Source organism: Osmerus mordax, chromosome 10 (assembly GCF_038355195.1).
Source record: "Osmerus mordax isolate fOsmMor3 chromosome 10, fOsmMor3.pri, whole genome shotgun sequence".
Taxonomy (NCBI): domain Eukaryota; kingdom Metazoa; phylum Chordata; class Actinopteri; order Osmeriformes; family Osmeridae; genus Osmerus; species Osmerus mordax.
Window position 1 is genome coordinate 9,277,482 of NC_090059.1, and position 27,523 is coordinate 9,305,004.

The 27,523-nt window shown below is 48.8% G+C and overlaps 3 protein-coding genes across 5 annotated transcripts; all 3 read right to left on the reverse strand.

The window, feature by feature from the left end:
* Nucleotides 1–185: 185 nt before the first annotated feature.
* On the reverse strand, nt 186–6,671 carry acta2 (actin alpha 2, smooth muscle). The gene is made up of 9 exons (XM_067244533.1): nt 6,634–6,671; nt 4,587–4,762; nt 4,191–4,319; nt 2,921–3,031; nt 2,604–2,688; nt 2,190–2,351; nt 1,566–1,757; nt 1,144–1,325; nt 186–892 (listed from the first exon to the last, which is right to left on the reverse strand). Exons 2-9 carry the CDS (start codon nt 4,713–4,715, stop codon nt 749–751), a joined length of 1,134 nt encoding a protein of 377 aa, XP_067100634.1. The 5' UTR covers nt 4,716–4,762; nt 6,634–6,671; the 3' UTR covers nt 186–748.
* A 7,890-nt stretch (nt 6,672–14,561) lies between these two features.
* sstr2a (somatostatin receptor 2a) lies at nt 14,562–17,187 on the reverse strand. Of its 3 annotated transcripts, none has more exons than XM_067244379.1 (4): nt 16,797–17,187; nt 16,160–16,497; nt 14,670–15,026; nt 14,562–14,633 (listed from the first exon to the last, which is right to left on the reverse strand). In XM_067244379.1, the coding sequence occupies exons 1-4, from the start codon at nt 17,185–17,187 to the stop codon at nt 14,562–14,564; spliced, it is 1,158 nt and encodes a 385-aa protein (XP_067100480.1). The 3 variants fall into 3 exon arrangements, with proteins under 3 accessions (XP_067100480.1, XP_067100481.1, XP_067100479.1); XM_067244380.1 differs by having other exon boundaries at nt 14,562–14,609; nt 14,664–15,026; XM_067244378.1 differs by having other exon boundaries at nt 14,562–15,026.
* Nucleotides 17,188–24,164: 6,977 nt separating this feature from the next.
* Nucleotides 24,165–25,220, reverse strand: LOC136950590 (somatostatin receptor type 5). The gene has a single exon (XM_067245020.1). It carries the CDS (start codon nt 25,218–25,220, stop codon nt 24,165–24,167), a length of 1,056 nt encoding a protein of 351 aa, XP_067101121.1.
* Nucleotides 25,221–27,523: the final 2,303 nt, after the last annotated feature.

Below are 27,523 nucleotides of genomic sequence, written 5' to 3' on the forward strand. Positions count from 1 at the left end.
GAGACGAGGCTCAGATCCAGTTCATCAGCAATCCAGAACGCGGATGGGGTGACGTCGCACGTCAGAAATGGGAGCCCTGCCAATCCTGTTTAGTCCATGACTTACCACTCGTCTGTCTGAGACTTAGCATTGGGCTGATTCTGATTGGACCGAGATTGGAAATGAGGACACAGTGGAGACACGGAGAGCCTTGTATGAGAGCTTTATTCTGTCCTGGGGTGTTCACCTTCAAATCCACACAAACAGTTGTGTAGCAATACATGGTAGCTGGCCTCTATCTTATTACAGCCGACAGGGATGTCATTAAACAGGCTGACCACTAGAGGGCTCTTATCCCTTATCATGGGACTACACATGCAGACTCACCCAGGAAACGTCCCCCGAATGTTTAGTACTGTAACCAGCTGCACATTCAAGCTTTATTCATTCGTAATAAACAACAACAACCAACAATAAACAATACAACAACAACCAACATTCTCTCGGGGAGGTGGGCAGTGCAAAGACAGAGGAAGGAGGGGGAGGTCAGGGGGGGAGGGGGGGTCGGTTGGCTGGGGAGGGGGGAGGTCAGAGGGGGGAAGAGGAGGTAGCGAGGGCAGGGGCACCATGTTCACAGTTTACAGGCAACAGAGCTAAACAGAACAGAGCTTGGGCTGGAAGGGGTGGAGGGGAGAGGGGAAGGTGAGGGTGACAGTGGCCCAGGCTGGGAAGGGGTGGTGGGGCGGGGTGAGGGCGGGGAGGGGGGTGTCTAGAAGCACTTGCGATGGACGATGCTGGGGCCGGCCTCGTCGTACTCCTGCTTGCTGATCCACATCTGCTGGAAGGTGGACAGGGAGGCCAGGATGGAGCCTCCGATCCAGACCGAGTACTTCCTCTCTGGGGGGGCGATGATCTGGGGGAGGGGGGGGGGGCGGTGTTAGTGCTGCAGGCCTGGAGGTGTACTGCTGGAGGTGAACTGCAGAGTCAAGCTGTGGAATGTCTGGTTGTGTGTGTCTATGTGTGTATGTCTGGTCTTGTTTCCCATTTTGCTGGGCTTCATAACCTTTATGTTAGATTTGAATGTGAGTAAATAGTCGGGCCACAATAGGATTAAAAAACAAATTTGAGTGTGTCTGTGTGTGTGTGTGTATGTGGTAACCTCACCTTGATCTTCATGGTGCTGGGCGCCAAGGCGGTGATCTCCTTCTGCATGCGGTCGGCGATGCCGGGGTACATGGTGGTACCTCCAGACAGGACGTTGTTGGCGTAAAGGTCCTTACGGATGTCGATGTCACACTTCATGATACTGTTGTAGGTGGTTTCATGGATACCAGCAGACTCCATACCTGCACGGGGTATGTGTGTGTGCACAGTGTTGAAGATAAGTAACAGGGACAGTACCGTGGGTAGATCAGAGATCTTGATTGACAAGCCTGTTGTGACTCACGCAATTTAAAATTATAGAAAGAGTACAAAGGAGAAGAGAAAGAGGATGGCCAGAAGAGAAAGGGAGGAAGATGCCACAGGAAGGGGGGAAACATGGGTAGAAGGTTCTGGAAAGAGAAAGAGAGAGAGAGATGTCTCACCGATGAAGGAGGGCTGGAACAGGGTTTCGGGGCAGCGGAAACGCTCGTTGCCGATGGTGATGACCTGCCCGTCAGGAAGCTCGTAGCTCTTCTCCAGCGAGGAGGAGGTGGCGGCGGTCGCCATCTCGTTCTCAAAGTCCAGCGCCACGTAGCACAGCTTCTCCTTGATGTCACGGACAATTTCTCTCTCGGCTGGACGGGGGACACAAGGAAAGAGAGTTTGAGAACGAGAGAAAGAAAGAATGAGAGAAAAGGAGTTCGAAAAAGTGTTACAGTGGAGAGAGAAAGTATTTTGGGTGTGACATGACTAATTGGTGTCTCTTCACATGGCTCCCTACTGCATTTCAGATTCCTTACATTTCCTTACACAAGACTCCAAAACAGAACACCATCTCCCTCCCATGCAGTAGATTTGACACTAGACTGACTGGAATCCCATACATGTTGTAAATAAGGTCCTATCTCGCCTACATTGACTGGAATCCCATGTATACGATACATGAGGACCTATCAGAATCCTCTATGACAGAGATCCTGTCCAGTGTGTATTAGATCCCATCCAGTGTGCATGGTGTATTAGATCCAATCCCATGTGTAGGGTGTGTGAGGCCCTGTCTCACCCACCTGTGGTGACAAAGGAGTACCCTCGCTCGGTCAGGATCTTCATGAGGTAGTCGGTGAGGTCGCGGCCCGCCAGGTCCAACCTCATGATGGCGTGCGGCAGGGCGTAGCCCTCATAGATGGGCACGTTGTGGGTCACGCCGTCACCGGAGTCCAGCACGATACCTGGACAAGAAGAGGAAGAGGAGGAGGAATGAGGAAGAGGAGGAACGAGGAAGAGGAGGGTTGTGGGTTTGATTCCAGCTGCTGTGGTGTGGCTGAAAGGCGCGCATCGTTTGTAGTGAACAGTCACTGTTTTGAGTGTGACCGTCTATAAAGTGGAATGCAACCTTACTGTCGGTCTGGTTTAATAAGATGAGGTGAGCTAACCTGATTGGTCAGTTTGGAGGAGGCAGAGTGATTGACAGGTGGACTGACCTGTTGTGCGTCCTGAGGCGTAGAGGGAGAGCACAGCCTGGATAGCTACATACATGGCAGGGACGTTGAAGGTCTCAAACATGATCTGGAACAGAAACACATATGATTAGGTATACGGATAAATCACTTGAACTAGATAAATAGTTAGCAAAATGTTATCCAGAGGTTTCTTTAAGTGTTTCTGTGTGAACAATGTGTGTTTCAGTGACTTTGAGTGTGTTTTTGTGGATGTAAAATGAATGTGAACTGCTTCCACATTGTGCAGGTAGGTGTGTGTGTGTGTGTTTGCTGGTCTATGAATGTGTGTGTGTGTGTACCTGGGTCATCTTCTCCCTGTTGGCTTTGGGGTTGAGGGGGGCCTCAGTGAGCAGGGTGGGGTGCTCCTCAGGGGCCACGCGGAGCTCGTTGTAGAAGGAATGATGCCAGATCTACCAATCAGATCACACACAGAGGCACAACCACCAATCCCATCACTCAAAGAGACACAAACACCAATCGGATCCCTCAAGGAGACACCAACCTCCAATCAGATCACACAACGAGACACCAACCACCCATCAGATCGGACACAACCACCGATCAGACATTACAAAACAATAATGTATTCATTTAGATGAGAAGGATGATGACATGAAGTACATGACGGTGACGATGAACAAGAAGAAGACACAGAGGTAGCAGAAGAAGACAGTCACAAGGATGAAGAGGGAGATAGTGGTGGTGTCGGTAGAGCCATCATCTAGCCTATGTGGAAGGACAAGAAGACCATCTGTGGTGTGCATCTGCTGGGTGCTGACAGTATGTGGCGACCAGGCTGCCCTAGTCTTCCAGCACTCTGACAGGATGAGTCACACCTGAGTCATGTGGGATCGGAGCGAGCGTGTGGGAGGTCACGAGTAGCTGTGGTGCTCGAGACACTGTATGTTGGAGCCTGTTTAGAACCTTCTCATACACACCAGAACATTTATTATGATGCCTACTTCCGACCTCCAGATTTAGTGACCCGGGTTCAATGCCCAGGAGGCCACTTGAACACCTGTGTCTGGAGGACTAAACACAGATAAGTATCATGTATATCTAAGCTGTGATCTGTTAGTATATTCTAGCTCTGGAAGTAGAGCCACAATTCCACAGGGTCTCCCACCCTGAGACACAGTGACATGGGGTGGCTATGGAAGCTATTTCTGGTCACATGATGGAATCCACATCAGTACATGGAATGCCATGTTATTGTAATGTGTAACCCAGTACTCCAGAGGGACTGACTGGACTAACAGAGACTCAATGTTACTGTAGATCTTCCGTTGTACTTTCCACATGCACCATATGTACATCGCTTTGGATTAAAGCTGAATGAATAAAACGTAAACGTAACATGTTTTGTCAAATGTTGTCGTAGTACTGTAATACCTCAGGAGACCATAACCATTCCTAAGGATGGTTTACCTGTGCGTTCTCAACAGGCTTTGACTGAGGAGTGAGGCTGATGCCAGCAGGCTGTCTGGGTCTCAGTGCTGTGGTATGGAGATTGCTCCCTCAGGGTCAGTTAGCTCGTTAGCTCTGTCAGCGAGGGTGTACGTGTCATACCTTCTCCATGTCGTCCCAGTTGGTGATGATGCCATGCTCTATGGGGTACTTCAGGGTCAGGATACCTCTCTTGCTCTGGGCCTCGTCTCCCACATAGCTGTCCTTCTGGCCCATACCCACCATCACTCCCTGGGGCACGGAGAGACAGAGTTAGCATGCACACACACACACACACACACACACATATATAGACACAATAATACATAATGAGTCACCAAAACAACTACAAAAAATCTGACATCTATGAAAGTAAAAAATAAATAAAAATACATAATAATGATCATAATTATTTAAAAAAGCATCAAATATCCAAAGATGGACACGGAATCTTTCACTCAGCCAATCAAAGTCTATGTATGCCACGCGTGCCCCCACGGGGGACCAATGGGGCTTCACCTGATGTCTGGGCCGGCCAACGATGGAGGGGAAGACGGCCCTGGGGGCGTCGTCTCCGGCGAAGCCCGCCTTGCACAGGCCGGAGCCATTGTCACACACCAGGGCGGTGCTCTCCTCGTCGTCACACATGGTCACTTCTCAGCTGGGCCTTCCTTCCTCCCTCTGGACAACAGTCACTGCAGAGGGACAGACGGTCACTGGTGTGTGAGTGTGTGTGTGTGTGTGTGTGTGTGTGTGGGGGGGGGGGGTGGAGGCTGGGTGTGTGGTCAAAGTGTGTGAAAAAATTGCTTTTGAAAGTATGCACGTGTATGTATGTCTTTCTATGTGTCTGTGTGTCTGTGTGTGCGTGTGCGTGTTTGTTTATCAGTTGTAGTAGTGACCACACCCAGGTTGACTGGAATCTAAATATGGTCCTGTTATACCTCTTGAAACTTAAGACCATTCAGAACTACATGGCAACTATAACTCTACTTAAATGGGGGGGGGGAGTTTGGAAATGTTTTGGATTCCTGGGGGTTTCTGCATAACACAAATAGCTACGAATTGCAGATATCATTTAATCACGTTGTTTTCGGAATAAAACACCTATGGGTGAGAAACTCTCTGGTACTATCCTCTGTCCTTCTCCCTTTCCCACCTCCTTCTCCCCTCCTTTCCTCCTCCCCAACTCCTCTCCCCTTCTACAACTGTGCACTCGCTCATGAATGAGCACTGCACCCTGGGAAAACTTCCTAATTAGGAAATGATGCAGAGTCATGTCTGTCTATGGTCAGTACAAACGCTCCCTCCCTTTCTGTCGTTCTCTCTTCCTCTCCCTCACCCTCCTGCACCCACTCTCCTTTTCTCCCTCACCCTGCCTGTCTGAGAAAGAAAGAGTGAGAGCTAGAGAGAGAGAGAGAGAGAGAGAGAGAGAGAGAGAGAGAGAGAGAGAGAGAGAGAGAGAGAGAGAGAGAGAGAGAGAGAGAGAGAGAGAGAGAGAGAGAGAGAGAGAGAGAGAGGAAGAAAAACAGAGAGACAAAGTTTGGATTGGAGGAGAGGGCGGCATCCAGTAGGACCATATTTAGTCATGAACTTCAGGAATATCTTTTTTCTCTCTGCGGAGGGGCTCAGAGACTGAGTCAGTCTGAATTCTGACAGCAAAACATTTGGATCTCCTCCTATCTCCTCTCACACAGCCCAGCTCAGCAGCCTGGATCCTGCCCCCCTGGTCTGCACCTCTAACTCCATCTATAGCAGGGAAAGACTCCACAACGTTCAAGTTTAGAAACAACCATCTGAAACTCCCAGATAGTTTGCAGTTCAGTTGGAACAAGAGCCCCATTTCCATGGGATATCACAAATCAGTGTTAACCACAACCTGACCCGGGCTTTTGTACAGCAGCCCTGATGAATCAAATCCACATGGACCAATGAACACACGAGCCAGCTCCAACAGAGGATCTTTACATTTACTGCATCCCCCCAACAACAAGCGACACACACTTCTCCACCTCATCCCGTAATCCTGCTGAGCAAGCAGCTCAGTCTACTGGCTTAGCATGGACGTGAGAGCTTCCACTAATGATGCCAAGCAACACTCTGAGAATTAGCACTCTCTCTCTTTTGCCACCTCTCTTTCTCTCTCTCTCTCTCTCACTCACACACACTCACACACACACATAATCTGCTGGATCAGCCGGGTCAAACCTGGACTAATGAATCTAGCTCTGAACACACAGCCTCTGCAGCGCTGAATTAGATAAGTAGATTAGCCCACGAGCAGATTACCGTGGAGCAGGTGAGAGTAAACCGCAGATTAAAGCAGGTGAGAGGAGCTGTTGGTAGGACAGCCGCGAAAAAAAAACACAAAGAGGAGAGGAGTGGAGGAGAGGGAGAGGGGAAGAGAGGAGAGAAGAGAGGAGAGGAGAGGAGAGGCGAGGGGAGGAGAGGAGAGTAGGAGAAAGGAGAAGGGAGGAGAAGAGAGGAGAAGAGAGGACAAGAGAGGCGAGTGGAAGAGAGGGTGTTGCAGGAGAGGAGCAGAGGGGAGGAGGTTGTGAGGACCACTTACCCTGACAGTGCTAGGCGGGGGGGGTTTGCCGTGTGGAGATGGAGTGGCCCTTCTTTGGCCTCTGTGGCGTTTATGTAGCCCCTGGCCCCCCTTCCCCGTCCCTCCCCCTCCCCCGGACCAAACATGGAGTCCTCTCGGCTCCCCTCCCGCCCGCTGTCCTCAGCTGCAGCCTTATAGGGCTGGACCCACAGGAACCGGCCAATCCCTGGGCTACCGTCCGCACCCAAGGCTCCATCATTCACAGCATTCCTGGGGCCGTTTTTCTCTGAAAGGCTGGAGATCTCCCTATCCTGGAGCGTGAACGCACACACACACACAATGAATAGTAGCCTGCAATGGAGGCATGAGTGGTCCATGGGTGCACACACAAGGGCACTCGCATAAAGCTACACACATACATACACAAACACACACACACGCACACAAAATCCTGCTATGGAGGTCTGCGTGGTTTACAGGTGCACACACAAGGGCACACACAGACACACACATTGCAGCATCACCGTGTGAGAAAGGAGTCCCTTTAATACATACTCTCTATATTTCCTGTATAAATGATTCTATTACTCATTAGTGTTGTTAACAGATTATATTATGTAGGGAAAGTAACTTCTAAAAAACTTTTGGTCAAAGGCCTTTGTTTACCAGTCTAGAGCTACCAGGATATTTTTGTCCTCTTAAAAGGAGTCTCTCTGTGTGTATGTGTGAGAGAAAGAGTGTGTGTGTGTGTGTTTGACTTGCTCAGGAAGGTGGTGAAGTCAGTGGGTAGAAAAGTGGAGTTGATGTTTGGATGTGTGTGGTGACAGAGACCTTCAACAGCTGGCCACTGTCACTAGCTGAGGTCACCGTCAGCCACAGCACAGCACAGCCAGCTGAGGCTGGGCTGGGGTTGGAGGTTGAGGCTGGGGTGGGAGGCTGAGGTTGGGGCTGGGGCTGGAAGATGAGGCTGGGGCTGGCACTAAGGCTGGGATTGGAGGCCGGGGCTTGAATGTGGGGTTGAAGATATGGATGAAGCGGGGATGAGGCTGGGTCAGGCCGGGTCTGCAGCTGGTCCTGACACGGGTGCTGGGACAGGCCTCTCTGACCTCTGAGGATTGTGGGATACGTAGCGTAAACTGGTGAGCTCATGCTTGGAGTGGGTTGTAGTCTCTGTGGTGTCTGAGGTCTGTCCTTGCCTCCCTGACCAGACGTGCTGCTACACTGCCATATCAGGAGGAGAGAGGGACCATGGAGAGAGAGGGGAGGGGGGGGGGGGAGAAGAAAGACTGGAGAGGAGGAATATTGGAACATGGGTTGCATGCAATTGGAGGAGTGTCATTAGTTAGGGGTGGCATTGTCTGGTAATCATCTGTCTCCTTTTCCCCCTTCGTTCCTTATTTCAAGTCTGTATTTTTACCTGACATTTTTAGGTAATCATGAGTCATTTTCGAGTTCTTCGAAATCATAGTGATTGTTGAGTACAATGTGTTTTCTGAGTATCTTGAGTGGCATTGGAAGACCCCCCCCCACCTCTCACCCCCTAACTCTCTCCCTCCCTCGCTCCTTCCCTCTCTTTCCTTCTCTCTCTCTCTTCCCCTCTCCATGTGTGTGTGTGCAAGTTCAGGGGGCTATACCATGTCTAGGACAACACAACAGTAGCTAAACTGCTCCATGGAAGAATGTCTGGAATTCATCTGGGCTATCGGAGAAGAGATGTGGTCTTGTGAGACGCTGATGAAAGATGCTGTGTGCTCAACAAAGAGGAAAGACTCTTTGTTGTTCCTCTTTGTAACAACAACGATACCAGACCTCAAAGATGTGCAACATTCACAGAAGTCATGTGCAAATATATCAAGTTTGACCTCTGGACGAGAGACCAATCCTTCTGCTGTCAGCGGACGGTCTCCAAGATGAGGCTCTGTTCTAAAGCTGCTCCTTCTCTCGAACACGCTTTCTGTTCATCTCTTCTGGGGTGAGATCCCTCAAACTGGAGGTCAGCCTTACAAATTCAGGGGAAGCCAGGACTCTTCCTCCATGTCCACCTCCCTTTCGCTCTCTCTACCCCTTCCCTCCCTGCCTCCCTGCCTCCCCCCTCTCCTAACAGTAACAGTGAGAGCTGACTTTCACGCAGAAACACCAAAAAAGGAGCTGTTCAGTAAATAAGGAGAGACTTGGCACAGGGCTCTCTTCTTTCTCTCTGTCTCTCTCACACGCTCTCTCTCAAACACACACACACACACTCTCTCTCTCTCTCTCTCTCTCTCACACACACACACACACTCACACACACTCTCTCTCTCACACACACACTCTCTCTCTCACACAGACATGCTCTCAGAGATACACACACATACACATGCACACCCACACACTCTCTCTCTCTCTCTCACACACACACACACACACACACACACACACCCACGTGTGCACACACCCTCATCACACACATACTTCCCTCTCTCCAGCTCCATCTTTTCCATCAAGGCAAGAAGTAATCCAACTAAAGGTGTGGTCTAGGAACATGTTTGAGTGTGTGTGCATTTCTGTTTCAGTTCTATTTCAGTTTGTGTGTCTATCCATGTGTTTGTGTGTGTCTGTCTGTATGGGTGGATGGGGTCACCTTGAGAGTATGGACTGGTAGATATTGATGTCAAGACGGTGTAGGCCGCAATGTGTGAAGATGGAGGACAGCAGAGAAGAAGAGGAGGGCAGGAGGGTATAGAGAAGAAGGAGGGTACAGAAGAATAGAGTAAAGTAGAGTAGAGGCCAGAGGAGTAAAGTACAGATGTATGTTCAGCACAGTAAAGCAGAGCAGAGCATACAGTAAGAGTTGAGTAGAGTACAGCAGTAGGTTCAGTAGAGTAGAGCAGTAGATTCAGTGGAGCAGCATATTTAGCTGACTAGTGCATAGTAGAGTAGAGCAAAGCATAATACTGTAGAATATAGTGGAGTACAGTAGAGTAGAGTAGTAGGTTTTGTAGAGTACAGTAGAGTAGAGAAGTAGATGTGTTAAAGTACAGTAGAGTAGTATATTTGGTAGAGTACAGTAGAGTATATTGGAGTAGAGTAGAGTAGAGGGGAGTGACAGCAGTATGGTAGGGTAGTAGGTAGTAGAAGGATGAACAGGGCCCAGCTCTATTGGCACAGACTTTGACCGAAAATGGCAAAGCAGCTGTGCTCTTAAAGGACACTCCCGGCTATCCTGTGATTGGATGACTAACGTCAACACAGGCATCTGCTCACAAACAGCTTTGGAATGTCTTGGAACAACTCCTCGCAATGTGTGTATGTGAGAGTATGTGTGTGTGGGTGTGTGTGTGTGTGTGTGTGGGGGGGGGGCTGAGAGAGTGAGGTAGAGGAGGGAGACAGAGAAGGAGGAAGAGATAAGAGAGGGTTTCAGAGAGAAAGGAGAGAGACTGAGACTGGCTTCAAACTTTCGACTTCTAGTGGGATCGAAGGAGCAGCAGTTCATGACTTTTCAGACTGGTACTAACATTCTGGAACGTTAAAAACAATGTTTCCAATTCTTACAAAACACAAATGCTTTATTTAAAAAAAGTTAACGCAGAAACAAAAAAGTGAGGGGATGTCATACAACAGACACCTGGGCTGGATGTTCTGGTCGGAGTGCACCACCCTGTGGACGTTGGCAGTAGGGAACCTTTTTAGAGTTCCTCCATCAGGAGAAAACCTGTTTTTGTTAGTATTCTTACGAGTAGGTTTCTTCCGTCAGCCTTCTGGACACTGGCCTTTCATTTGAACTATATCTGGACAAAATTTCAGTCTTCTGGACTCTCAAATCCTGGTGCATGCAGAGGTTTAGAAATCGGCAGGTTGAAACATGCTTTTACAAGTCTCGCCCTCTAACGTGAATTGTACAATATTTTGTCCTAAAAATACAACTAACCATGGGAATAAACTGTATGTTAACGCCTTTTAAGTTTTTCTGAACAGTAATTAGAAAGATCACACACTTGTGATATATAACTTTTTTATTATAAGGAATATCATGGTGACATGTAACTTGACCCAAAAGTGTAACATTTTGTGACACATTATTTACACAAGACATTTCATTTGGCAGTAAATAAAATGTAACGTTTACAGTCAACATATTTTTATTTCAACACATCACAACAGTTAACTTTGTATTTGTTGCTCAGGTTTTGAAAAAGTATCTGAGGTTTCTTCACGTGTCTAGTTGGACCACGGTTTATAATTGCCCCATTTCTGAAACGACGTTTCTGATCTAGGCTACCAATCCAATATCCAGGACAGGACAGTGCGCAATTTTATGCACTGGCCGTTAGGGGGCGCCTTTTACCAACCATTGACATCACGAGCGGGTATAATTGAAAAAAGCAGCTCATGTTAACCAACAGCCACTGCAGTTGTCTTCCTTGAACTCAGAAACAATCAACGATGTCACAACAGATGAAAAATACATTTCTGTACCTACTTAACTTCTGTCCTGTACTTAATCTCACTAACATGGATATTATTTTGCAGCTATAACAGAAAACAATTATAATTGAAGTCTTTTTTCAAAAAATGACCACATTTATGTCATAATTACATTGATCTCACGGCTGGTAATGGTTGTTCTTGAACAGAATCATGTTTGACAGTAGTGTAAAACACTAGTTCATAAACCTTTTAACCATAAAGATAGCCTACAGTAAGACTGATCATCAAAAACACTTTTGTAAAAATAACACCGCCCAGGCACAACACAGAGAAGTAATACGATTCTTAGGTGACATAAGATCTCGTTTTGTATTTGATTGACATTCAAGAGTACGGCTTATTTATTATATTCATAATATTCCAATAATTACAAATTGTGTTTCGCTGTGCCGTGTGCGCGTCTTTGTATGTGCGAACGTGTGCGTGCGTGCGTGCATGTGTGTGTGCGCTCGCATGGTTGCCTGTGTGTGTGCGTGCGCACGTGTACGTATGCTTGCATGTAAATGTGAGTTAAACCTGAGAGCGCTATGAGCTATGTAAGGTGAGAGAGCTGCGGAGCATCCATTATGGACGGGACGGGAGTGCTCCGCTACACTCATGACTTAACCACCCAGGAGCCACATCCTATGTACTGTGATCTGGAAACTGTCTGTGGGATATCTGAATATTTCCCCACACCCGTGTGTTCCTTCTCACCACAGACAACATCAGACCCGTTGGAGGCCAGCAACATTTTCCGCACAGGGGGTGGGGGGAGGGGTTTGGTGGTGGTGGCTGCTATCACGGGGCGGATTAGGGGTCCCCATGTTTAAACTACAGACCCCTGGGGGGGGGGGGGGGGGGGGGGGTCTGTAGTGTACAGTAGGACATTATGACATCATTATCAGCAGCATCACACCTCTCCAGTATACTGTGTTCTCCCCCATCCCACCCTGGGGATGACAGTAGACAGGGGGCAGGTGGGTTAGCCATGCTAACCGTGGCGACGTGAGGCGTCATAGAGAGGGGAGGGTTTCGGTCTGAACGCTGCGTCCAAAGAGGAGCGCAGTCTAGCCCTTCACAAATGAACAGACTGGTGGAGACCTGGCTCCACCTTCCATTCATACACGTGTACTGAACGGTCCTGCCCAGTCATAGGTGAACCCAGCCCCCCTGTACAGCTCCGGTCTAACCCCAACCCTGGGTCTAACGCTAACCCTGGGTCTAACCCTAACCCTGGGTCTAACCCTAACCCTGGGTCTAACCAGCTACCCTCTGGGGTCAGTCCTATGTCCGTGCAACATGAGGGAGATCACACTCCTCTGCCTGTGGCTCAATGAGTGTTACAGTATTAAAACTCCTGACTTCACTACCTTAATGGGGTGTGAAATCAGTGTGTCATACACTCCCTCTGTCACACACACACACAGACAGACACACACACATAGTGCAAGTGCACTGAAGCGCGGGAACACACTGATGAGCACAAGTGTACATACATGCACGCACTGTGACGCACACACATGCATCACACACACACATGAATCAACACACAGGCACAAACAGGCACACACGCAAATCTACACTTCATTGCTAGATAAGGACGTTGGCCTTGGACTGTGGTTGATAGCACATGTCTCTATCTCCAACCAAACATTGAGTCTGGCTAGCGATGTAGCGCGGTCCTTCCGTCCGTTCCGCGAGCAGGGTGGGAGTCCATGATGCAACAGTTCCCATTCAGAGAGGGTCTGCGTCAGTCTGAGAACTGGACTGAGGCTGTTCCTCTCCCACTCATCAGACTGCAGAGTCCGGTGAAGGGGGAGGGGCGCGTGTGTGTGCACGTGTGTGTGTGTGTGTGGGGGGGGGGGGGCAGGCTAGGAAGAAGCAGGGGGGAAGTTGGTGTAGTGAGGTGTGGTGAGGTGAGGCGGGGGGAGGGGGGGGGGGAGGGGAGTCCTAGTCGTGGCCCTTGCGAGCGAACCCAAGGCCTGACAGCAGAAGGACAGACGTCACGTCAGATTACACAAGTGACAGAGTTTGGGAGCTGAGAAGGGTGGGGGGGGGGGGGGGAGGCAGCGGCGGGTTATCAAGGGGGAATGGGGGAGGGTAGTCATCGCCTGCGTCGTTTTGATTGGACAGAATCTGTCTGACTCAGTAAAAGCATTGTGATGTTCTTGTTTACAGTAGAGGCAACCCTTAGTAGTGGGTCCAATGATTTTAAATGCACCCCCAAACAGTTATAATACTAAATGACATAGAAATAAGCACTAAACGGAATAGCAAGCAATTAGTCACATTACTGCCACACCAATCTCTCTCCCTCGCTCTCCACATTTTCTTTCTGCGTCATAGCAGATTCAGCATCTAAACACACACAGAGCCAACTGTGAATCAGAGAGGCAAAGACTGTGACAATATGTCCACACAAAACCAGAGAAAAAGTCTATATCCAACAGAACAATTACAACATAAAATACTGTGTTCGTTTACATCGAGAGACAAAGGACAGTGGTGGCACGGTCGGCAGCTGCTGTGATGTTCAGCGTTGCAGGGTTCAAAACACACACACACACACCATCGTCAAATAGAACCAGGACTATGTACAAGGGCCAGGGCAGGTTTGAAGTCTGATTGAAGATCAAGGAGCGGTCTGAGAGTTTTCCAACCGACAACCAGTTGACTGAACATAGATGCAAATTCAGTAGGAGGATCAATGCCAGCCCCGGCAGACACAGTTAGAGAGGAGAACTTTATCAATAAATAAGTCGAGGCACCAGTGTGCTTCCCCATTCTGTCCTCTCAGGACAGGGTTGATCAATAAGTGTGAATGAAACATGAGTCTCGGCCTGTTCACCTGCTTTCAGATCATTCAACTGCTGTTCTTCTGAGAGCAGATCGCTAAGGGCAGATCTGGTCTGGTAGGAGCGGTTACATCACCCCTGTCTCTCCCTCGGGTGTCCAGACACCTCTTCCTGAACCATCAAGCTGGCCGCCTCTAGACGTTCCGGGCAGGAAGGCAGTCTTTAGTCCCTCCAGGCACCTGGCCTCTGTAGCCCTGGGAGAATCAGGTCCACTGGCATGGGCTCAAACAGCATCCGAGCACAGGTGAACACCAGGTTAACATCATTCCAACACTGATCCCCACCCCTCCCACCCGGGTCTCCAACCTCCTCCAGAAGGTCATCTAGCAGACCACTAGCTCAAAACTGGGCCAGCTCATGGGCAGAACAGAGTTCAACCCTGAGCCTGACATTTCTCCCTTACCCACTACCCACTACCCCTTCCCGTGCTGCCCCCCACCAGTGAACCTGCATTCTCCAGCTCCCTCCCCCGCGTTTCCAGACCCCTTCGGCCAGAATTCTTGCCCTCTCTGACCCCCACATTAGACCCTCAGCCCCCATACAGAGCCAGTCCCCAGGGACCTCAGCCCCCATAGAGCCCCAGTCCCCAGGGCCCTCAGCCCCCATAGAGCCCCAGTCCCCAGGGCCCCCTGACTCTGGTCCTCCTCAGATGCTGGTCTGCAGTTCCCCGTTGTGCAGCGCGTTGTTCAGCTGCTGCATCGTCTCCCTGGCAACGGCCTCGTTCAGGAGCGCGTTGTGCGTCTCCGCGGTGACGTCGTTGACCATGCGCGTCCTGTCGGCCCTGCTGTCGCTGCGTTCCATCTCGTCCAGACCGGCCACCTTCTTAAGACACAGAACGTTCTGGAAACTCTTCTTGAAGTTGTCGGAGAGGAACGCGTAGAGGATGGGGTTGGCGCAGGAGTTGGCGTAGCCCAGCACCACCACAAACTCGAAGGTGCTCTTGAGGGCGGCCGTGGTGTTGATGGTGCCCGTCACCGAGGTCACGTTGAACACGTAGAAGGGCAGCCAGCAAAAGACAAACACAGCCACCACGATGGACACCATCCTGGTCACCTTCCTCTCGGAGCGCTTCCTCTTGGATGAGCCCACGCGCATGCCGGACGACTTGACCTGCGGGGACGACAGGGGTGGACCACCGTCAGGAAAAAGGAAGGTTTTGATCAATCGGGGATTCACCTATCCCATAGACAGATCACCCTGATCGACATCAACCAGGATGTCGTCTCGGGTCGAACGAGAAACGCTTTGGGGCTCGGTGGGAGAAGCGGACGAGAGGCCTGTTGAAAAACAATGGGTGAACACACAGCCACGAGGAGGAAGAGGAGGAAGAGGAGGGAAGAGGAGGAAGAGGAGGGAAGAGGAGGAAGAGGAGGAAGAGGAGGATGAGGAGGGAAGAGGAGGAAGAGGAGGAAGAGGAGGGAAGAGGAGGGAAGAGGAGGAAGAGGAGGGAAGAGGAGGAAGAGGAGGGAAGAGGAGGAAGAGGAGGATGAGGAGGGAAGAGGAGGAAGAGGAGGAAGAGGAGGATGAGGAGGGAAGAGGAGGAAGAGGAGGATGACGAGGGAAGAGGAGGAAGAGGAGGAAGAGGAGGATGAGGAGGGAAGAGGAGGAAGAGGAGGAAGAGGAGGAAGAGGAGGATGAGGAGGATGAGGAGTGAAAAGGAGTGAAAAGGAGGAAGAGGAGGAAGAAGAGGGAAGAGGAGTGAAGAGGAGTGAAAAAGAGGAAGAGGAGGAAGAGGAAGAGGAGGGAAGAGGAGTGAAGAGGAGGAAGAGGAGGGAAGAGGAGGAAGAGGAGGATGAGGAGGGAAGAGGAGGAAGAGGAGGAAAAGGAGGAAGAGGAGGATGAGGAGGAAGAGGAGGGAAGAGGAGGATGAGGAGGGAAGAGGAGGATGAGGAGGATGAGGAGGATGAGGAGGGAAGAGGAGGATGAGGAGGATGAGGAGTGAAGAGGATTGAAAAGGAGGAAGAGGAGGAAGAGGAGGAAGAGGAGGGAAGAGGAGTGAAGAGGAGTGAAAAGGAGGAAGAGGAGGAAGAGGAGGGAAGAGGAGGGAAGAGGAGTGAAGAGGAGTGAAAAGGAGGAAGAGGAGGAAGAGGAGTGAAGAGGAGTGAAGTGGAGGAAGAGGAGTGAAGAGGAGGAAGAGGAGGAAGAGGAGTGAAGAGGAGTGAAGTGGAGGAAGAGGAGTGAAGAGGAGGAAGAGGAGGACGAGGAGTGAAGAGGAGGAAGAGGAGTGAAGAGGAGGAGCTCACCTTGACGATGATGAGCAGGTAGCAGAGGCAGATGACGGTGAGCGGGAGGAAGAAGCCGACAAAGAAGGTGTAGAACATGAAGGCCGTGTAGTATGCTGCCTGGGGCTCCGGCCACACGATGGTGCACGAGTGAGCCTGCTTCTTATTGGTTGTCAGCCCACTGAAGATCATGATTGGCAGATTGACTAGCAGGGACACTCCCCACACGGTGAGGTTAATGACCTTGGCCACCCGGGGCTTGCGCCACTTGGTGGATCTTATGGGATGAACCACTGCCAGGTATCGGTCAATGCTCATCACCGTCAAGCAAAAGATGCTGGTGAACTGGTTCAGGGAGTCTGGGCGAGGGGAGCACAGGAATAGATTTAGTCATCACACATTCTTTTGGTTTTACGATGAAAGATATTTCAGGGGAGTGACTGACTGCCTTGCATGAAAGCACCACACTAAATAAATATAAAAGTGTTCATTTCAGAGGCACTTTCATCCAAAACGACATCAATAATTCATACATCCAACCTCCGGATCTGCAGTCAAATACACCACCTCTGAGCTCCACCCATCCCTTATGATGGAGCGCCCGGTTTGGATGCAAACTCGCGACCTTCCCCTCCCCCCTCTCTGCCTTCCCACCTACCCAGCGTCATGACGACCCGGCAGAGCACGACCCCAAAGGGCCAGTGCACCAGGGCCAGCTGCATGGCGATGAAGGGCAGACTGAGCATGCACAGCACGTCGGCCACGGCCAGGTTCAGGATGTAGATGTTGGTGACGGTTTTCATCTTGGCGTAGCGCAGGATGACGTAGATCACCAGCGTGTTGCCGCACAGCCCCACGGCGCACACGGCAAAGTAGATGAAGGTGATGACCACCGAGCTGGTCTTGTCGTAGATCGCCTCGCCGTCCTCCGCCGAGCGGTTGCCATCCTGGCCCAGGTCTGACTCGTTCCCCGGGAAGAAGCTGTCGTAGAGGAGGGGCTCGGGGAGGGAGAGGTTGGGCGGAGACGGGAGGAGCGACCAGGGGTCCATGGTGGGTCGATGGAGGAGGGGGAGGAGAGGGAGGTGGGGTTGAGTGAGGGGAGGACGGGGGGGGGAGGGGGTTGGTGGGAGACAGGTGGGAGGCTGGGCTGGGCTGGTGAGTTAATAGTTTGAGAGACGAGGCCTTGAGAAGAATCACATCTCACCTAGAGATACGTAGAGAGAGGAGGTTGGGAGGAGAAGGAGAGGTAGAAAGAGCAGGGGGGGGGGGGTGAGCAAGGAGAGAGGTTTTAAAAGAGGGAGAGAAAGAGAAATTATGTGAAATTATTCATGAAGAATTCATAAAGAATAAAAGAAGAACATCGAAACTAATTGGTCAAAAAAGTGCCATAACTGAAAAAGACAAATCATTTAGAGATGGAGAGAGAGGAAGGGAGAGAGATAGCGTGTGTGTGAGTGTGTGTTTGTGTGTGTGTTTGTTCGTGTCATACACCGAAGACAGAACAAATGTTGATTCAATCGATCTGATCTGGCCACTAGCTGCCATTATATGCGACGATTTAGATTTTTATGGAAGTTTAAACTAATGGAAATGACGTACTTTTATCCCAAACAATTGTATACAGTTAATCTTTTGGTGAGGAGCAAGGTCATTTTATCTAGCCTGATACAAAGTGTCACGAGAGACGCATAAAGCAGATATGCATAAAGCAGATTCTCTGTTCGCTTGTGCTGAGGCCAGTAAGCCCTGAGAAAGACTGTTTAGCCTGTGCGATATGAATGAACCAGAAAAATAACTACTATTAACAGGAAAGTGTGTGACATTTAAAATACGCCACACATGCATGATAAAAAGTCTAAGTCTATCATTTAGCCTATAATATATATTTAATGGTGGTTACTCATTTTCAACGACAAAAAAGCTATTCTTATTTTCTCTTCGCATTCAGTTCCTTCGATATGCAGATACGTAGCCTTCATGAGGCTGGTTGGTGGTCCAACACCTCTACAGGTGATGGGACAGATAAATCAGTGCGCCAGTGCGCCGTATATGCGCACTAAAAACAGCATGCACACTGGCACGTCTCGTATGCCTCTCTATTTTAATGTGAGAATAGAAAGTAACGGTGAATTACCCCACAGTAACAGTGTGTATTTTGTCATTGAAAGCAAATGTTTTAACTCGAAGGAAAATCATGTTATCTGAAAGTTACTCGATATAATACATAAATAATAATAATAATACTACAATAAAATAGGCTACACAAACGACTGTAACATAAAAAGAGGTCATTTGAGAAATAAATTTAGGATTTGAGATTATACTTCACAAAAAAGTTTCAGTTTCAGATTAAGAATTACCTTCAAATCGAAAACTTGATTGTCATATTCGTCCCATTAGGGCAATGTGTCATTTCAAGAAAGAGTAGCCCGGGTAGTCAAACTTGTCTGTTTGGGAAGCGTCGAGAATCCAAATGGTGGCGTCATTTTGACCAATACCGCTGTCCTCTTCCTTGCTAATATTCCACCTGTTCGCTGATTACGCACCCCAGCTGGCGCAGTCTTCCGACTGTCTTCGTTGCTATCTTCACCAAATAATAATATACTTTTACGCTTTAGTTAAGTGCATGTTGGGTTTTATTTACAATTCAGCAAATCATTTCCAGATAGTTTCGAGTGAATAACAGCAACGTATCTAGAGTGTCTTGGCACCGAATCCCGGTGGTCTGAACGATTGCGAAATCTCTTCGCAACAGGAGGACTGTGGCGCGCGGAGGAGAGAGAGGAGCGCACGCAGCCTGCTCAGCGCTCTGAGCAGTGCCCCCCGTGTTGCCGTGCTGTGTGCAGTTGGAGATCGAGATGTGTGTAGAGTGCGTGTGCGCGTTCGTGCACGAGCGCCCGTGTTGTAGACAGTCTGCATGCAGACGGAACAGCCGAACCGTTATACGAGCCTTCCTCCTACCGCCCTTGTGAAAACCAAAGTCCTACCAACGTGTCCTTCGGGGTGCGTGGAGGAAACTCAACTGTCACACCAATACTTGCGCGCTGACATTCTGTGGCGATCACAGACCATGCATTCCTGTCACACTGCATGCCCCCGGTGTAAACAGCTGTCAGGTGTTCACTTGGCAGAACCCTTGTTTCTGTGGTTACCCAAGGTCTACCGCTCTACAATATCCATGCGGGTCTTTATAAAGAGGCGCAAGTAGGACTAGTTACAGCGCGCACAGATGGCGGGCGTCTTGTGTGACCTCTGTCAGACCAGTTTGCGAAAGTACCCTATTGCACACATTTTCCCACTGGGTATTTTTCCATGTGCTGGGTCAACTTTCTACTAAATAAAAAAACCCATTAATCTTCTGATATTTCAGAAATAGGTTAAAGATCCCATGGAACAATTGTGATAAGAAAGTTTGTTGTGTTTGGCTAAATCTCAACTCCAGATCCCTTGACGGGCCCTTGGCCTTTATCTATGGAATGACTGAAAAGCCTAGGGGGACCTAAAACACAACAGACATTCAGCCTTGGATAAGTTAATGTACAACACTCCAATAAGCCTTCACCTCTGACCGCAATCTGTGAGCAAACAAGTGTGTTGTCCTAAAAGTGTAAACCTCAAGACATGATAATTGTCATTGCCACATTGACACTGAAGAATGTAGTTGGGTTTTGCCCGTTTTTATGGATTTTAGAAATGTACATTGAAAAATATGTTGCTTCTTCAGTCTGTTGCTTGTTGTTTAATCAACCTTGACATCCTTGAAAATAAATGTTCCTTGTTATTAATCTATATCTTCTTTTATCATCTCAAGTGTGACCTATTCATCATCCTCCACCCTCGCTTCATCTCTGGATGTTGTTTGTGCAGTAACTCACAGTCGCATACAGTGTGTGTATACAATGTGTGTATAAATGATGGATATAGGCACAATCCTTACGTAATGGCCTCCTATATGGCAAGAGCTATTACTGATGTGGCCGCCAGTGCATCTTTGTGTTGATGCTGTTTGTTAATGTGTGTTGTTTGTGTGTGTTGGTTGTATGTACCCAAGTGTGTGTCTATGTGCGTATGTGTTTGTGTGTGTGTGTGTGTGTGTGTGTGTGAGAGAGAGAAAAGTCACGTCCCTGATATCCCTGGCCCAACTATGTCAGAGTGACAGAGAGAGTGCTGCAGCAATGCAATCAGCGGGTGGAGAGTGACACGTCACAAGTGTTTCCTATCAGTTCCGAACACAGGGTGGTCTTGTGGCATTAGATTGGAAACAGGATATTAAGATGATTGTATTCACTGAAAGCAAATATCACCTGGAGCCACCAAGACCATTTCAGCGCACAGTCAATTTCAGGTTTTTAAAGAGGGTTGACAATTGTGTTTTCGGTCAGAGCTGAACCTAATCTGTGTGTGACTACTTTATGATGTCCATTTAAATTGGGAGAAATTATTTTTCTATAAACGGTGATCTCATGAGAACAGAATTGATTTTGTTTATTCTGTAACTTCCTGTTTCAAATGTTGACACAGAGTTGTAACAGCAGCTCAGACTTATTTGGTCTATTATCTTCCTCTTCCAACTTGTCAGACTTTCTACAACATGCGCGCGCACACACACACACACACACACACACACACACACACACACAGTACACAATGTACTAAACACACACTGTACAAACATGAGAACAAACACACATGCGTAGACTACATGTTTTATCAGTGTGAGAGAATCTAATGCTCTCCCATGGTGTTTCATGGGGGGGGGGTTTATCATTGGAGCATGTATACATCTGGATGAATCTTTCAGGCAATTACATTACATTTAGTCATTTAGCAGACACTCTTATCCAGAGCAAAAGTATTAAAAATATTATTTTTATCACATCACGAAAGTATTAAGAGACGAGGATACTTGCGAATGATGTGCAGAGGCATGTGTGGGAGATGTGCGTGTGCACTGGTGTGCCAGGGAGAGAGTAAAAGAGACAGGGAGAGGGCCAGTGAGAAAAATTAGAAAATTAGAGTGGGAGAGAGAAGGTGAAAAAGACAAAGTGAGAGTGTGAGCGAGAGTGTGAAAAGGAGAAGAAATAAAAGAGGGATCGTAGGAGTAAGGGAGGGAGACAATGATTAAGACATGCCCGACAGCTGTTAGGAGTAGAATTGTGCAATTGATCTTCATTGATCTAGCATACGCCCCCCACCCCACCCCACCCACCACACACACACATACATACATACACACACACTCACCCATCATTACACCCCCCTTCTCTCTCTCCCGGGGCCTCTTGCAGCTGATTTTAACTACAGCCCAGGGTTGAGGCTGAACCACATGTGAGAAAATAACAAGGTGAAAAAGAACCGTTCTTAATTAAAACCTTACATGGAGATGCCATTCCCCTCTGAGCATCTCTCCAGGTTTACCATGTCCTAATTAAAGGGGCCAATAGGAGAGCTCCATCTCCAATTCCTCTCCCCATTGGAGGTCATATCTGTTACAGATTTATTATTATTCTCCAGAGGTCGACCCAGTATGGAGACTTCTCTAATCTGGCTGAGCTCTCGTTCCTCATCCTGTCTCTCTAGAGAACCTCCAGAATGGTGACAGTCGAGCAAACATGCCCCTGTGACCCCCCACCCCCCCCTCAAAGTGAGAGTGTGTGCTGGACCGCTGGGTTGTTGACCCGCCCAACCACCCTGGGTAGGAAGGGAGGTGGCCCCTGGACTCAGACTCACAGTACTGCGGGGGTGGTTAAGTCACCACGCTAGGAGGACCTGCTATTAGCCAGAAGATGACATGGTCATTTTGGTCTAATGGTTCAATGTGATGTGTGTGTGTGGACTGATCTCTGTTGGATAGACAAACACACAAACATACACAAATGTGTGTAGATGAGTGTCACTCCCCAGCTTCTTGTCCTCATACAAAAGCCTAAAGATGAAAATGAAAGTGCAAGAATGATCTTCCATCCTCTGTAGAATAAAACAGACTGGAGAAGAAGAAGTATATTTTCTTTTTATGATCTCTGAAATTGGGGTGTGAAACGATACAACAGAAGCCTGATCAAGCCCAACATGACGTCTGGAAACCATCCCTAAAAAGGAGCCCATTTGAGTCGTTGGAAATTCGAGAGCTCTTAAAATCTTTCAGTGAACAGAGCCCACTTTACAGGATAGCTAATGAAACACACATGGCTGCGAGCAGCCAGCGCTGCTAGTGGAGCAACTCTGACATTTCAGCGATCGCCTCGCCTCAGCTTCGCAGAATAATAAAACCCTGGTTTGGCATGGAGGTGCATATAGCTGCGAGCCAGTCTAGCAAGAAAAAAGCAGGTATATGAGTATGAGTCGTGTCTCTGTAGAAACTTGGAAACATGTAAATAAACGTAGAAATATTTTGTTGTCTGTGTTGTACCTTTATGTGTTTTAATGTTACTTATTTACTTACTGTTCTCTGTGAGGATAGTAGTACAGAAAGTAGTTACACTTATGTCAGTGAGCATAGTGAACTTTACATTTAAACTGCTGTGTATTTATAAATGGCATTTGAATATTGAGTGCATGAAATTTAGTTTCACAATAAAAGTAAGATACAAAAAAGAAATCCAGAAGGAAGCAGTGAATATTGAACATCTACAGTATTTACATTTTTGGTTGGGAAAGGACACTTCTGTTGTTAATGCTTATGCTAAAACGTGTGTTCGTTAACTGAATAATACTGTCACTACTGAATAATTTAAGAGAAATTAAGACAAACATTGAGACAATTCTTTACCCAAAAAATTATTAAATGTAATTTACTTGTGTATTTGTGCATTATATATCCAATATAAAGTGTTTACAAACAAAAACAAATCTGTGTATATTGCATATATGAACCAATGCTGGACTTTGTGTCACAACCTGCGCTTGTACTTTTAGAAAGTTTGTTCTTCCCCTGAACCAAGCAACTCTGCAGTTACTACCATGGCAACAGCAATGACATCACCCACATGTCTACAGTTAATCTGAAAGTGCTCATATGGGAGGTGAGAACATTAACCGGGCAGATCTGTTACATAACCACATGTACACACACCTAGTCTAACACACACATGCTGTGCTCCCCTCCTGAACACACACACACACTTTTTCTAACAAACACATACTTACACCCCAAAAATCACACCCTTTATCGAACAAACCTGTACAGTCTACCCCACTAACACATATACTTACTGTGCTCCTGATCACGCACACACACTTTCTCGAACACTCACTGTACGCTCGATACTTTCACACGCACACACTGAACCCCCACCTCCAAACCCTCACTCTTCCACACAAGCGCAATCTCACTCGGTCTCCCCTGACATGCTCAAGCAGTGGGGGGAGAGACACAGATCAAACTAACCATCACTGAGTCAACTGGGTGCTTTGTGGTTTGGGCCAGTGGGTCTTTGTGTTGGCTGCGTGCAGAGGCAGTGAGAGCTGCAGACAGCCGGTCGCCTCTGATTGGCTACCTGTCCCCCCTCGCCTCCGTTCCTCTTTTACATGTCGTCTCATTAGTCCTGGCGCGCGATGACAACACAGGAGTTTAAGAACCGCGGTAGTCTTTCCAGTCTTAATAAGCAAATCATCAGAAGCAGGTGCAACTAGTCTGAACACCATGGCAGTCTGGGATCAGGACAAGCATGTTGTTCTAAAAAAATTAAAAATAAACAACTAAAATAAGCCCACTGCAAAGCAATGACAAACTGATAAACATTTGGAGAAAGAAAATATGTTTTCAGATTTACTGACCGGCTGTGAGTCTTGCAGCTGCACAAACTCCTAATCTGGTTAAAACACTAGGACTAATCAGCTCCTGTTCCTTGGACCTGGGCAGGGCAAGAATCCAGACTTATTAACGGGCGGGTTGAAGGATTGGAAAGGTGTGAAGTCGTTAGTAAGAGAGACGTGTCCATGCATCTCGATGGAACCCGGTGTGTCGTGACAGGGATGCATGGAGACGCACGTGGGGGTCCGCTTGACCTTTCACTCCCCGACTTCTCTACGCCATCACGCTCGCGTCGCGCCCACCCGCGCTGTCGTGAAGGTCGTAGCGCTCGGTCTCGCCGTCGCAGTGCACGCTGGGAGATCTCTTGGAGGGGCAGAGAAGGGTGCGGAAGTGTCGGCCGAAGGTGTCGGAGAGACAGGCGTAGATGATGGGGTTGGCGCAGCTCCAGGAGTAAGAGAGCAGCACCACAAACTCAAACCCCTGGGCGAAGGTGAGGACCAGGTCGTTCTGGTTCAGCGAGCAGAAGTTGAAGGCGTAGAACGGCAGCCAGCAGACGCCGAACGCCACCACCACCACCACCACCATCTTGGTGACCTGCCTCTCCAGCCGCTGGCTCTCGTGGCCCGGGGCGGCGTCCTGGCAGCGCTGGGTCCTCAGAGTGACCACCAGGGCGGTGTAGGAGACGGTCATGACGGTGAAGGGCAGGGCGAAGCCAAAGACGAAGGTGTAGCAGATGAAGGTCAGCCACCAGGAGTCCGAGGCCTGCTGGAGATCCATGGTGCACAGCCCGTCGTGGACAGAGAAGTGGATGGCCATGGGGAGGACGGGAATCAGGGAGAACAGCCACAGGAAGGTGGAGACCAGCTTGGCGCGGCGCGGAGTTCGCCAGCGGGCGAAACGGAGCGGGTTGACAAGAGCCATGTAGCGATCCACGCTCATCACTGTCAGACAGAACACGCTGGTGAACTGGTTGATCCCGTCCAGAACCATCACCAGCTTACAGGCCAGGTCTCCGAAGGCCCAGCCGTTCTGAAAGTTCTGGATGGCAATGAAGGGCAGGCCCACCATGAAGAGCCCGTCGGCTAGCGCCAGGTTGAAGATGTACACCGTGGTGGCGGACGCCATCTTGTCCAGTTTCAAAATGGCGATAATGACCAAGCAGTTTCCCGCCAGACCTAAGATACACACGGCCAGATAGAGAACTGCCAGGGTAACACTGAACACATCCAGATCGTCATCGAGGTACAAGTCCCCGTAGTCATGGTAACCACTGGTAGGGTCTGAGATGGAGTTGTTGTTGAAAATCTCAGAGTTGAACGCAACGGCCATTTTGCTAACAAAGTCCCCAACTTGGTTGCAGTTGATGAAAGAAGTGAAAAAAGTTTAAAGAAAAATGTAAAGGCTGTGTCAAAAAATGAAAGTAACTCGGAACCAGTCAAAATATAAACAGTCCAGAACCCTCAGTGTTCTTTCTCCTTACTTATGACTCTCTTCTCAGACCAGCGTGAACACAAACAACAGGACCATGTCCCTCCATGACTTCACATTGCATCAAAAACACATTGGAAAACACATGGATGACTTGTTTTACCCCCCTCCAAAGTTACCAAAACAGAAACCCCTTTTCCAGACAAGCATCAGCAGTCACCTGTTGTCCAAAACAATCCTCTTTCTTCCAAGTCGCTGTGTTTGTTCTCTGTGGAGCCTTGCAGACAGCCACATCTGGGATCGGGTCTCTCAGCTTGAGTATCCCAGCAAGTGAACACACGACTCCTGCAGTGTTGAAGTGCCTGGCTTCTCCTCTCCCTGACCACAACTCCTTTTATATCTCCCCCTGCCGTGTGGGGAGTGTGTCCACAGAAGCTCCCTTTCCCTGTCCTGTCAGTCAGTCACCTCCCCCAGGTCTACCCCCCCTCGCCTGTCTCCCCTTCACTCCCTCCTGCCTCTCTCCTCCTCCCCCAGTTTCTCTCCCTGCTTCTTCTCCCGCTCTCCCATGGTGGCTCTCTCTCCTGGCTCTCTGGGAGTCTGATAAGCCCCGGTTGGCTCCCCTCTCTTGGTGCTCTGCTGTTATGCTGTTTCCAAGGTGAAGCCGGCCTCATCTGTTACAATACTTTTGTTTTCATAACTAAACATTCTCAACAAAGTCCTCTACCAAGTTTTTTTTTTCTCTTCCTTCTCCTCCACTCTCCCTCCTTCTCTGAGCCCTCCCTCCCCCATTCGACTCTTTCACCCACCATTCTGTTATTTTCTCGCCTTTACTCCCCTCACAGTTCAGTAGGGGGTCAGTCTGAGCTCAACGCAACGCTGCAATGTCTCCTCGCAAACGCACGCACAAACACGCACACACAGGGCCACCCACCTTCCCAGATAAAGCCCAGAGTGATGGTTTGGGGAGAGAGATGAAGCCGCAGCGTGTTGACAGACTTGTTTTTCCAGAGATTGTTGTTTCTCTTTGTCTTATATCCATCTCTCTTAATGGCTTTGTGTCTGAATAGTGATTAATATATCCATTCATCACTCAGAGGAAAAGAAAGCGATAGATTGAAAGACAGAGAGAGAGAGAGAATGAGAGAGAGAGAGAAAGAAACAAGGGGGTGCCGATCACAGGATAAAAGGAACAGATGAGTGATGACCTCCTTCCTGTTCCCCCCTCCGACACGCATTGCTGGAATACCCCTGGAGTAGCCTTGAAACACCCCATGAACACATGCACCCTACAAGCAGGGGCGGCCTGGGACACACACACACACGTACGCACACCCCTCACACACCCCGGCCAGGTATGAGGGAGTGAAAGAGACAGAGAGAGACGGACAGAGTGAAAGAGAGAGGAAGACACTTTACTAGACTACCCGTCCCATCATCTGCATTCATCTTTCCTTTTCAACTGTCAACTTTCCATAAACTTCACTAATCAATCGTCTTCATGTGCTCGCTTTTTACTGGTGACACCGAAAAAATGCCTTTGTAGTCTTCCAGAACCTGATTGGGTTGCAGCTTGACTTCCCCCTAGGGACCAGTACCTCATATAGGAGAGAACTGCTCCCCTGGCACCACCCATAAACATCACTGGAGGAACTTGCTCCCAGGAAGATCACTTCCATTCACTTTCTCAGATGTTTTTGGGGGTGTTCTTGGTGGTGTTTTCGGGGGTATTTCTGGGGGTGTTTTGGGGGTTATTTCTGGGGGTGTTTTGGGGGTGTTTCTGGGAGTGTTTCTGTCTGTTTTTGTCCAGACAACACAGGCTCTTGTTATGTTGGAGGGGTGCTGGACATTGTGGATCATCCTATGTATGTAGAACGCTGTGTTTGGATGAAGAAGGAGTTGGTCTGTGTACAGGGAGTGTGTATTTCAAACCAACACCCTCAGCTCCTCGTCCCATGTCACTCTGTAGGCGTCTAGCTGAGTGACAAGAGATGCTGCAGGCATATCTGTGGCGTTTAATGCCTGGACAACAAGATAAATGATTTATATTTGAAGTGCCTCCTTAAAACTCACAGTTCTCTGCACTCCCTCGACTGTGAAGCTGAGCTGATAAATCATAATCAACTGAAAACCAAAATAGCCACCCAACAACAGGGAGGAAAATTGGAGACAGAATGATTGTTTATTAAACACACGTCTCACAGCTC

Bases quoted from the DNA above. Each gene is read 5' to 3' on its own strand.
- acta2 (XM_067244533.1), bottom strand. From the start codon at position 4,715: ATGTGTGACGACGAGGAGAGCACCGCCCTGGTGTGTGACAATGGCTCC. The intron at 1,758-2,189 runs GTGGGTGAGACA...TCCCCCGTCCAG, and splicing joins GTACTCCTTTGTCACCACAG to CCGAGAGAGAAATTGTCCGT. The intron at 893-1,143 runs GTGAGGTTACCA...CCCCTCCCCCAG, and splicing joins CCAGCACCATGAAGATCAAG to ATCATCGCCCCCCCAGAGAG.
- sstr2a (XM_067244378.1), bottom strand. From the start codon at position 17,187: ATGGACCCCTGGTCGCTCCTCCCGTCTCCGCCCAACCTCTCCCTCCCC. The intron at 16,498-16,796 runs GTAGGTGGGAAG...CCCCTCGCCCAG, and splicing joins CCGGGTCGTCATGACGCTGG to ACTCCCTGAACCAGTTCACC. The intron at 15,027-16,159 runs GTGAGCTCCTCC...TCGTCCCCGCAG, and splicing joins ACCTGCTCATCATCGTCAAG to GTCAAGTCGTCCGGCATGCG.
- LOC136950590 (XM_067245020.1), bottom strand. From the start codon at position 25,220: ATGGCCGTTGCGTTCAACTCTGAGATTTTCAACAACAACTCCATCTCA.